Genomic DNA, 13,204 nt, shown 5'->3' on the forward strand with positions numbered 1-13,204 from the left:
CCTTTAAGTTGTCCGTCAATCGTTATCTTGCTCTACAATCTTCATCTTTTCTCTTTCAGTAACTTCCAACTTTAATTAGTGGCTGCTTGCAGCCTTGTTAGAAGCGAAGATGTTTAAAAAAAATAATAATAATAATAATCATAAATTACACACTTCAGAAGTGAAACTAAAAATAAAACATAATAAATCAATATGCAGTATAGCAACTGAAATTATTTTAAAAAAATTAAAAATATTTTTTTGTTGAAGAAACGATTTTTTTAATAGATTGTTTGAAAACGGAATAGTTCAATCTAGATGAATAAACAAAATAAGGTCGTATTATTTCATTCCAGAGAAAAGGTCCACGATAAGATATACAAAATTAAGCTTGTTATTATTGCAAAAAAAGGTTTTTCCAAAATGCTAGAATACGTAGGTTATATTTGTTTTGTGGTTTACTTTTGTAAAGGTTTACAAAAACGTCGGGGGACAGAAGTTCTTTATACTTGTTCATGAAACACAAAACATTTAGTGTTTCTGATGCCAATAAAAAGATTTAAGTTTAGTTTTATGTGTACTTCCCCATATAATATTTGCATAATTGATATGACAATGAATAAAAAAGTAATATAATTGTGTTAATTGCTTTTGTTTAAAATACCTCTAGATTTGTATAGAATTCCAATGTTTTTTGCAACTTTATTAAAAATATTATTGATGTGTGATTTATTAGACAGATTTTCTTCAATAAAAATTATAAATGTATATACATATAAATTGCGTCGACATATTTTTTGCCCAACTGCTAGTAATTACTTGAACAAACGGAAAAAAAGTGTAAACGAAACAGATGAAAACTAATTCTCCAAAAGTAAACTTGTCTGACTTTCATGAAATAATTAAAAAAGATTTTGATGAATTGAGTTATGATGTTTTTTATGAGCAAAGACATTTTTTTAAAGATTATCATTAACGCGATAATTCCTCGTGGAACCTCACCAGGAATTGTGACGTTACATTTTAAAAACATAACTTAAACATTAATTGTTTATATTAAGACAGATGCTCTAAAAATGGGAGATATTCTGATTCGTCGGGTGTTTATATTATTAACACAATTTTATTTTAATCATAAGAAAAAAAAGAGTTTTTTTTTTTCAAAATCCAAATAATCTTATTTCAGAATTAAGAAATAACATTTAAATCCCTATACAATTATCCGATAAATAAAAAAATAAGACAAAAAAATTTTGTATCAAAAAATATCATTTGAAACCAGAAATTTGATTACAACACAATGAAAATATTAATTCACAAAACTGTTACGTTTAAAATAAATAATTCACAATAACGCATATAAAATAATTACGGTCAAAATTTTTATAAATAAAGTTTTTAATGTAAATTATACACATGTGAAGTTTCGCCCCTAATCACCTATCACTCTAATACTAAGACGGCGCGTCAAAATAACCTTCACTATAATTGCGCGTCCAAAAATTATAAAATGATTTCATTTTTGTGACTAGAGCACAGCTCTTTGTGGGGAAGAACAATTGAATTCAAAATGATGACTTCACGAGGAATCGTCACGTTACATCCTAAAAACAATTTAAATCAAAAAATTGTAGTTCAAGATATACCAATCAACTTATAAATTTTAACTATTCATAAAAATAAAATTTGTGCTCCAAAAAAGAAATCGAGAAAAATCGAATAATTTTTTTAAAACAAACCCGTATTATCTGCTTATTCAATATAGTTAATGTACTTTTCAAGAAATCGCCGTCAGTCGGTTATTAGTTTAAACAACCACGATATTTGCGTAAAATATCTGGTCTGTGAGGTAAACAGATTGTTTAAAAGGCAAACACTAAAGGGGTCGTACATAATTTACGCCACGCAATTTTCGACCGATTTGACCTCCCCCTCCCCTCGTCACAAAATCGTAACACTTAAGTAGCAAGTTTTGTATGAATCGTCACAAAACCACCCAAAGATCATACAGTGCACTGTAAGATTTTTAGCTTTTTTTTTTTTAGTTTTCCTTTCCACTAGTGGACTACAACAATCTTTTTAAATTTATTTAAAATGCAATATGCAAATCCAGACTTAATATGTTACATAATTTAATTGCGAAAAACATGTTTTTTTTATAAAATTTATGTTTAAACACTTTGAAAACGTTCTAGCTCTTTTGATCTTATAATCACGTCTAAATTAAGGACGTTTTTTAATTTTATTTAAAACAATTTGAAGCGAACCGACTGAGCAAAGTCCTAAAGAAGTTCAAAAAAAGACTTGATAAGTCTTAAATTCTGTATGAACAAAAAAACTTGAAGAATTTAAAAAAAAAGAAAAAAAAAAAAAAGTAGTTGCATTAAACAAAAACAAGTTTTTATATTATTTAAAACCTAAGTTATATACTGTCAAAGATGAGGTATAAAAATTTTCGATTTTACTTTTACTAATTCGCCTTAACTACGTTGAGTAATTCAGGCTTCGCAACAATTTTATGTCAAACACGCAAACTACGTTTATCGTCTCTTTTAATATTTATCGTCTTTTTTAGATAACTGTTAAAATAGATGGAGGAGAAAAACTTCTGAAAGTAAGCTTTACCCTAATTATGGTTCAATATGAAGATGAGCCTCAAAGCCCACTAAAGAAAATATCAGATTGATGACACCTACATCATCAAAAACTACCAGTGTCAAGCAACAAAAACAAAATTACTCAAGACACTCCAGAGATCTATGCCAATCTCAAGTTCATTCTTGATCTCATCAAAATTCAAGAAAAGTGCGTCAAAGATTCCCTGTTTGTCTCATCTGATATGAAGCTTGCCAATATGTGTGGTATACAATCTCATAGCAACAGGCACCCTTGCTGTTGGTGTGTGGAATCCTAAAACCTTTTGGTGGTATAAAAAGCAAGCAAAAAGAATTTGTCAGCTCAGGAAGCGATTTAAGAAAATCAAAAGTCTTCCAAAACGTGGTGCATCTACCATTCTTGGAGTTTCCAGACCAAAAGCTTATATTAAAAGTTATTTAATCAATTGAGCAACATTTCTGCTCGGTATTGTGAACCATCTAATGAAAAACCTGGTTGATATTGGCCTGTTGCAAAGGAATGGCAATCAGCACTGCATATTCCACTTCAGCCCTAGATGGTGGTCATTTTAATGGCAATGATTGTATGAAGCTTTTTAAAGGTTTGGGCAAGTTGCAGCAGCTTGCTGACTCTGCCAATTTAAATCAGGTTATTCCCTTCATCCATACTCTGTCTAATTTTAGAGGTGTGGTTACTGCATGCTCTGGCATTTTAACTGGATCAAGAATTTGAATCAAAAATTATGAAATTCAGATGACAGCTACAAACTCCCAACTTCCATCACATCAAAAGTGCATGCTATTTTTTACCATGTAACACAGGTCATCAAAATCAAAAAGACAGGACATGGTCTCTTCACTGGGAGATATACAAAAGAGATGTCACATATCTAGAATATTCATTACAACTTTTGAGCTGTACTGCTGATTATAACTGTAAGAAGGTTTAAGAATAACTACAGAACTGTTTGAGAATGGTTTTGCTGGTCATTGCTGATGTTTTTTTGCTATTCATGTACGATGTATTATATTTGTCATAAACTTAGAGGAAACAGTGTGAAAATAAAATTTCAAGAGTTTTGTAGCTGCTTTTTAATCTATTACAAATTACTCAACTTGGGCGAGTTTTTAGTAGTTTTCAATAAAAAATACTTTTAAATAAAAATAAAAATTACATGATCATTAATTATTTAATATACATATGCAGTGGCGACAAAATAAATAGCACAGATTGATGTTCAATATGTAATGATATATTTTCCAGAGATCTGAGTTTTTGAGATCTAAACTTTTTCAGCCAAATAAAATATTATTTTTAGAAGATAATATTACTGAGTAAGAAAAGAAAGTAACTTCGTTAAAAAAAAAAGTACAATCGTATAAATGATTTAGAAGGACAGAATAAGGGGGCAATTTAAATAGCACACCCTGTACAAAACTATCATTTCATCCTTTTGCTACCAAAATCATGGAGTTTCTTTGTATAAATAGTTTAGAAAACTTTATTAGAGATAAATTAATATTTAGTGGGGTATCCTTTTGAGTCAATAACTGCTTGACAACGACAGCCCATTGACAAGATTTTGGCATCGTTCAGGCGTAATGGGGTCCCAAGCAGCCTTTATTTCGATCAAAAGTCGGTCTGAATTTGTTGCAGTTAACCGGTTTATGTTTCTGTCAACTTCCTCCCACAAATTTTCTATCAGATTTAGGTCTGGTGACTGTGCAGGCCACTCCAATACATTAATCTTCTTAGCGTTAAACCACATTTTAACACTTTTGGCGGTGTGCTTAGGGTCGTTGTCTTGTTGGAATTTCCAAACCAAAGGGAGATTTTCCTTAACATATGGCAACATGACGTTTTCAAGTATTTCTTTGTGGATGTGTTGGTCAATTACCTCTTGAATTCTATGCAACGGGCCCATACCACACCATGAAAAACTGCCCCAATCTATCACATTGCCACCACCATGTTTTACGGTCTTAAGAGTATAGCAAGGGCTGAGTTCTTGGTTTAGGGGACGACGAGCATATTGTTTTCCGTCGGATCCAAAACGATTAAACTTAGACTCGTCAGTCCAAAGCACATTTTGCCAAAAACTTAAATCTTTGTGTACGTGCTGTTTTGCAAACTTCAAACGGCTGATGAGATTTCATTTTGAGAGCAATGGTTTTTTTCGGGAAACCCTTCAAAATAGCTTATTTTTGTGTAAGCAACTCTTAACAGTGCTGATAGACAGATCAAGTTTTTAGTAATTTGTTCTTTAATTTTTGGTGCGCCAACAAAAGGATTCAGCTAAGCAATACGGACAATGGCTGCGTCTTCTCTGGGGGTTGTCTTTCGTTCGCATTTTTTGTTGCTTAATGAACCATTATCGTTAAATAAATTAATAACTTTCTTACGAGAACAACCCAATCTTCGAGCTATTTCAGAATTGTTCAATCCTAGATCTCGAAATGCCTGTACTTGTCCTCGAAAGACATCTGTTCCATGTTTACCTCATCCCATAGTTGATAGATAATGAATTTTTTTTTTTTTTGCCAAATGAATTACAAGAATATTCTTTAAATACTGAATAGAATGATTATCTTTTGATATAATAAAAGAACTTTGGTTTTTTTTAAATAAAAAGTAAATGCGTGCTATTTAAAATGACCTTCAAAAGATAAATATGACCGCTTAAATGCTCAAAACAAGCAATTTTGATAGCTACAAATGTCAAATGAGTATTTCCATTTTAAAAGGTGAACATTGTTGATGCTATAAAAAATAACAGCAATTGCTATAAATACAAAAAAGTTGGCATCAAAAAGTAAAACCAACTGGTCATGAAAGTGTGCTATTTATGTTGTCGCCATGTATGTATGTATATATATATATATATATATATATATATATATATATATATATATGGTCAATTCCCCGAGAGTGGCGGTCGCAACATTTGACACTCTTTAAGCTATTAAAAATGAACCGAAAATGGAAATGACTTGAAACTTTCCAGAAATGTGAAATACTATAATTTAGTATGCAAAAGTTACAGCGTTAATTTTTTTATTTCTGAAGCTTATTTCTGAATTGTGAAACTATCTAAACAGTTGTGATCAAATGTCAAGAAAAATATTTTTCATCGCCTGCTATGAAAAAGTAAGTCTTTGGATAAGCAAACAGTTATGTAATTATCAAAAATAAAATTTTTATAAACGTCGATTAAATGCCTAAATTTCAAACAAAGTGGTACAGTTAACTAAACAGTAGGTATTGCACCTTCTCAATTTTTTTAATTCTGCACACTTTGCATACGCTTCAAACTTGCCTCGTTTTTGTATCTCAATAATTTAACAACTTAGGGAGATATAATCAAAAAGAGTATTTTAAACTAATACCTAATATGGTAATAGAGGGAATCAGTTTTCCATCTGAATGAAACAATGATTCATTGTTAAATAGAGTGTGAGGATAATTAGGGTTAGGTTCACTTGATGTTCCTTCAATTCGTGACCAGGCTCCTATTAAACATCTCCATCCAATAATGCTGTATATAACACAACAATTTTCCTAGAAAAAATAACAATCATAGAAGAAAAATTTTAAAAAGTTTAATAGATATTATAGTTTTAAAATATTAAATCTAAATTAATTAAATCTAACTAACTTTACAACTTAAAACTAAAGATAGTACCAAGGCAAGCTATAATGTTTTATGGTACAGTAGCAACTATTAGTTTTTTGCAAAGTTTTTTACTAAAGGAAATGCTAGTCAGAAGGTGGGTGAAAAGGAAATAGATATAATTAATTAAATCTAGTTGGCTTAATGAAGTGACATTTTCAGATTGGTTTAAGAGTCCTTATTTTTCATACACTAAAAGGCTTTTTACTGGCAAATCTGAATAAAAAGACATGTCTACAGGAAAAAAAAGACATACATGTCATCTACATGCTTAAAAAGCTGGAAAATAAAAGCTATAAATTTTAACCAATAGTCTTTGCAAGGTGCTGTAAAATACAGAAACCGGAAACTGAAATATTCATATTTTTATCAAACATGAACATATTTTAATGACCTATATGCTTTTTTTCACCTTTAACTAATCTTTGAAATAGTATATGACAGGACTTCTTCTTCTACTTCTTTTCTACTCCTTGATAAAAATAATTATGGTTAAAACAGGCAATTTTTAAAAAATATACCTAATTTTAGTTATTATGGCTCCCTTAAGGCAGCTAAAAACATTAAAAATTTAGGAAACTTTGATGTGTGTGTGTGTGTGTGTGTGTGTGTGTGTGTGCGTGTGCATATATATATATATATATATATATATATATAATATATATATATATATATATATATATATATATATATATATATATATATATATATATATATATATATATATATATATCAAACCTAAGATATATATATCTTAGGTTTGTTATATATGCACCCTAAGATATATATATATATATATATATATATATATATCTATATATCTATATATACACACACATGTTACAACTCTTTAACTCTGAAATAAAATGAAATAATCTTGACTAAAAAGACAGTAAGGAAAAAAAACAAGTTGAACACAATACTACCAGGGATGTGGTGGGTCTGTTATACTTACAAAGTCAGGGCACAACCACTGCATTATTATCACATAAAATCAAGTGGGCCCCATACAAGTATCAAGTGAACTTTTTACAAATTTATATTATCAGGTGGTCTCCATACTAGAGTCATAAATTAAAGATGTGGTCTTTATTATGTATATATAAACGCTTTTCTATTTTAATGAGTACTCTCTTATTGAAACAAACAAATTGTGGATGAAATTATTTTACCTTTTTTTGACACAGACAGAACACTAAAATAGGTAGTATGGTGTACATTAAAGTTAAAAAATGATCATTAGTATTTGATAAATAATTGTTAAGTAATTATATGTCAAATATATGTCAAATTCCCCACTGTTAACAATACACATGGAAAACTAAAAAAGCAAAACATTTCCCAGACCCAGAAAAAAAAGTTGAAAATTGTTACTTTGTGTAATTGATGAAAATATATAAAAGATGTATGGAAATGGATTTTAAATATAAATTTTATATATGTTATACAAGGCAGTTATTATTAAATTTGGTAATACACAAGTCTGCACAAACTTCAGTAAAATCTAAAACTTTATTTGGTGTTCTACACAGATTTTTCTTTATTTCTCAGTTTCAGTTGTGAAAATTAAAATTTTTTCCAAATGGAAAAAATTATTTTTGCTTCCCAAAACATTTTGCAGAGTTTTGTTATATAAAACATTTTAATGTGATTGTTAAAATTTTTTTTAAATGGAAAAAATTTTAACAATCACATTAAAATGTTTTATATAACAAAACTCTGCAAAATGTTTTGGGAAACGAAAATAAACAAAAAAATAAAAAAAATGTTGCATCAAAGTTGTTTAATATTAAGTTTGTGATATAAACAAACTTGCTTAATTGTAAGAAAACGAAAAGCCCAGCATAAGATGCACAAGAGACAACAAGACAAAACAAGAGACAATGAGATAAAACAAAAGAAAGATTTTAGTCTTCTTGTCTTATTTAATCATTCAGTATGTCATTAAAATCAATATTGTTAGTATTATAATAATACTAACTTTTATAATATATTATAATAATATATTTAAATAATATATATAAATATATATTTATAATATACTATAATAATACTAACTGCCATAAAATTAAAAACAGAACAAAAAAAAACAAAAAACAATGTTACAAATATTACATAATACATCAAAGAAACTATTAAAATTTTAAGGTGAATACATATTAATGGAAACCAACATATTTTTAAATTAATTTAACTTACATTTAATAATTTTCTTTTTTAAAAACATAAAATTACTTTGAAATAACTATAAAAATTACATGAAAATTAATTACTTCAACTCTAATGGAATGGGATTTTTATAAGAGTAATTTTTCTTTGGCATTTTAATTGCATTGAATTGCAATTAAAAATTGAGGTAAATACTATGTTAACAAAAACCAACTTATTACAAGACAAAAAAATTAAACTATTCATAAAAATTTTTTGCACAAAAAATTCTAAACTATTAAATTATTTAGAGAATTAAGAAATGTATCTATTTATAACTTATTATTAGGAAACTATATAATAAAAGATTTATTAAAGAGTTAAAAGATTATTTTTTATGAAAAAGTTTGCCTTGGGATCTAATTTAATACAATTAAAAAATACAAAATTTGATCGCGTAATAGATAACAAAGATTAATAAAATTGGTTTATATATATATATAAAAAAAAAAAGATTTGGCATTAAAAAAAGCATGGGTGATTATTAAGTTAAAAAAATAAAAAAATAAAAAATAACTTCATCAAAGTGTTGAACAAAAAAAAAAGAAAAACTTCGTCAAAGTGTTGAACAAAAAAACTTTATTTTACTGACAACTTTGATTATTAAAAATAATTTCTGTAAGAAAAAAAAAAATTGTTAACATTTAAAAAAGATATAATTTACCCTCAACTCAGCACCATCTAAAATGATGGATTCACGAATACGTACTCCTGGCCCAATTATGCAGTGACAGCCAATTGATACATTTGGTCCAATCTTAGCTGTTGGATCAACTTGAGCAGATGGATGGATATACACATCACCTATATTTTCAAAGATATTTTAATGAATGAAAAATAGATTGAAAAAATAATTAAACATATATATAGATAGCATATGTACAGATTGTTTTTGTGCATGAAAAAAATTTTATAAACCTATAATTTCCATTTTAAAAGGTGGATTTGAAGCTAACTCAGCCAACTGTATACTTGAGTTAGATTTATAAGCAGCAAGATACTGTTTGTTTGCAAAAATTGCAGAACTATTTCCAAAGAAAAATGAATATATTAAAAACTGAAAACTATATTAAACTCTGTCATGCATGATATCATTGCTAATATTATACAAAAAATGTAAGACACTACACAACAATTATAATTAAATTCCTTGAATTTCATACCCAGCACCTTTCATTGAACCCCAAAATGATTTATAAAGCATATGGCAAAATAACTGGTTGTTCCCAGCAATGCGTGAAAACAAATTGCCAATAAACATAAGTTCAGGATTACGACTAGAGTTGCAATCTTCTTGTTCACTTGAATAAAATTCAATTAAAAGCACTTACATATTACACTTACAAATCTAAATATCAAGATATCATTTTATATAACAATAATAAAAAATAGTTAATATTATAAATATCAATATATCATTTTATATAACAATAATAAAAAATATTACTTTGCTTTTTGTAAGTTATGCATATACATTTCTGAAAGTGATTTGAAGATTGAAGGGTGAAAAATATATACACCGCAATTGATAATAGCACTCACTGAATTCTCTGGTTTTTCAACATAATGTTTAATCTATAAAAAAATTGCCAGTAATTAATGTATAAAAATATTGGTAACAAACCTAAAAAAAAATTAATCAATAAAAAAATTGGTCGTAATCCAAAATTCTATATTTTTTGTTTAACCAATTATTTTTAATTATTTTTGAAAAGATCAATAAACAATTCAGTTTTTGCTAATTTTTGTGGTTGACTTTCTACTTCAATTTTTAACATTTTAAAAATATTTAAAAACGTAAAAACTAGAAATCTTTGCAGCGCATTCTTTGTGTGTAAAGTTGTGCAACTTTATGTTAAAACTTATGCAATTTAAATTTTGATTGGATAACTTTGAATTAAGATAAATGAAAGTTGAGTTTAAAAAAAAAAGTCTTATTTAGTTAAAAATTTGTTTTGATTTACTTCGCTAAAAAATATTTTGCTATCAATTTCTTATCATAAAGCATCATGGAAGTTTACACCTCCTTTCTTACTAATGTCACTTATCTGGTCAGAGCCAACATCGAACCTCAGACCTCTTGATTCTAAGAAAGAACTCAAATCACTGTACCACGGTTGCGATTAAGTTATTTCGCATTTACATTAATAATTTTACAAATTGTTCCTTATAAGAAGTGATTTCATGTTTAATGCTTAATTTTTTGTCGTATTTATAACTACACATAATGATGACGTATTTTATTTATAAAAAGAAAGAAAAAAAAAATTTGCCATGGATTTGATAATCATGATTACAATTGCTTGTTTTGTCAAAATAATCACTTTTATTGAAATTGAAGTAGAAGGCCAAATATTTATAATGAAAAAAAAAGTATTAAGTAATTCAAAATCAGCATAAAAAATTAATTAGGAAAAAAGTGGTTAAAATATAAACTCCAAAAAAAGTTAATTTTGGATCCCCCTATTGTCTGGAAAGCAACACGATTACATGTTATACTGAAATGACAGCATTTAAAAGGTTTTATAGTATTCAAGATTATGTTATTCTTTATTTATACACATGTACCATCACAAAATATTTATTATTAATTTAATTTAACCTTAATTTCTGATTTCATCAGGAAAAAAGTAAATAAAATAAGAATGAAAGAAAAGATTGCTGCCACATGCCAAAAATCTTAGTTGATGTAATAGCATTCCTTTGCGGCAGCAGGCTATAAGATAGTCGATGTATGGACTATTTGTATATATATATATTATAATAATTTTCATGTTTTAATAGTATTTTGGCAACAACGATGCTGAAATCAGGAAATTGACAAAATTTTGTTGATTTCACAAACTCATAACATATATACTAGATATATAAATTAGTAAAAATACTTATCTATTTTTATCTTTGACAACTTGTTTCATCAGTAGGTACATCAAGAAGGCTTCCTGATGAACCTATTGATGGTGTAACAAGTTGTTGAAGATAAAATTAGATAAGTGTTTTTACTAATTTATTATTGCTCTGTTCTTTAAGAATATTGAGCACACTATTTGTAGAATACACTAAAATAATTTATATACTATATATACTATATATATATATATATATATATATATATATATATATATATATATATATATATATATATGTATATACATATATATATGTGTGTGTATATATATATATATATATATATATATATATATATATATATACAGTTGTCCCCCGGTTAACGAACCCCCCTGTTAGCGAACTTTCGGTTAACGAACCGAAAGTTTGCCCAAAATCCTCCCCCGGTTAACGAACCGGAACTCGGTTAACGAACCGGGACCGCCAAATGGCATGCACACGCGCGTGAAGGTCGGGCGCGCCGTCCAGCATTTCCCCCTCAGTTTTGTGAGTGTCATGGAAGCCTGGGAGGTGAATGGTTGTGCTGGGTGTGCTTTTGTTGTTTCATTTTTTTCTTTTCTTGTTTCACTAATATTTTTCATGCATTTTTGTGCTTTTTTCTAGGTTTTTTTCCCACTTGCGATTTTTTCGATTTTGCGATTTTTCAAAATGTCGAACCCTGCGAAAAAAAGCAGAAAAGTTTTCACTCTTGAAGAGAAAAAGACAATCATTCAAAGAGTGCAAAAAGGTGAAAAGCAAAGTGACCTGGCTAAGGAGTTTGGTGTGAATAAATCAACCATTTTTTGATAAGCAATGTTCATGTTCAATTTTTACTTTTTTCTAAAACTTTGACAAGCAATTTTCATGCACAATTTCAATTTGTTTCAATTTTTAAAAGTGCATAAATCTCAGGTTTCAATCATTTCACCTTTGCCTATTTTATTTATCAAGTTGGACAATTTTTTGAATTTTTTCCCCCATTATTTCGGCAAAATCCACCAATTAAAAATTTTTTAATGGCGGCCTATGGGAAAACGCGTTTCGGTTAACGAACTTTTCGGATAACGAACTAGTTCGTACTCCGAATTAAGTTCGTTAACCGGGGGACGACTGTATATGTATATATAAATATATATATATATATATATATATATATATATATATATATATATATATATATATATATATATATATATATATGTATATATTTATATATATGCACACAAAAAAAAAATATAAAAAGAATAGTGTAAAGTCTTACTTCTGAAGAGATTGGATCAACTACCATGTTTCCATGTTCAGACTGAGTTGTAACATTTCCCTTTATAAAAATAATAAAATAAAATAAAAGAATAGCTTTTATAAGTTGATGATAAGTTTTACATTTTAAAATGAATTGCTTTAATAATGACCATATAAAACACAAAAAATTGCAGGAATTTCTAATAAATAGTATATAGAATAAATTTTGAAAAGATGGAACCTAATTAAATTATACTATATTCTATAATTCCGACATCAACTTTAACAATATTAAAAAAAACTAGATTTAATTAAGATATAATATTGAAAAATTTGCTTAAATAATTTTCTTAAATATCAGTTACAGTTTCATTTGTTACTAAAAACTAAACATTATCTATAATGTGGATAATTTATAATTATAATTTGTAATCTATAATGTTTACTATAATGTTGAGCTTATAATATACCTCAAATGAACAATCCAAAGATAAGGGCTTAAATTTGAAAAATGTTTAATTAAAAGGTAAAGAGTAAATTTACTGAAAAAAAATTTAGTAAAAAGAAAAAATGTTTAACTGCAGCCACAAAACTATTTATGAA

The 13,204-nt window shown here is 27.5% G+C and overlaps 1 protein-coding gene across 1 annotated transcript in view; it reads right to left on the reverse strand.

The window, feature by feature from the left end:
• Window positions 1-1,230: 1,230 nt before the first annotated feature.
• Window positions 1,231-13,204, reverse strand: part of LOC100213649 (mannose-1-phosphate guanyltransferase alpha) — a 31,162-nt gene continuing 19,188 nt past the window's right edge. The window contains exons 5-11 of the mRNA XM_065800432.1: window positions 12,621-12,680; window positions 9,921-10,048; window positions 9,637-9,774; window positions 9,392-9,498; window positions 9,138-9,277; window positions 5,982-6,153; window positions 1,231-1,583 (exon numbers count right to left, since the gene is read on the reverse strand). Of these exons, the coding sequence (XP_065656504.1) occupies window positions 1,483-1,583; window positions 5,982-6,153; window positions 9,138-9,277; window positions 9,392-9,498; window positions 9,637-9,774; window positions 9,921-10,048; window positions 12,621-12,680 (846 nt within the window). The 3' untranslated portion in view covers window positions 1,231-1,482. The remainder of the gene's footprint in view (window positions 1,584-5,981; window positions 6,154-9,137; window positions 9,278-9,391; window positions 9,499-9,636; window positions 9,775-9,920; window positions 10,049-12,620; window positions 12,681-13,204) is intronic.

Source organism: Hydra vulgaris, chromosome 06 (genome assembly GCF_038396675.1).
Source record: "Hydra vulgaris chromosome 06, alternate assembly HydraT2T_AEP".
Classification (NCBI taxonomy): domain Eukaryota; kingdom Metazoa; phylum Cnidaria; class Hydrozoa; order Anthoathecata; family Hydridae; genus Hydra; species Hydra vulgaris.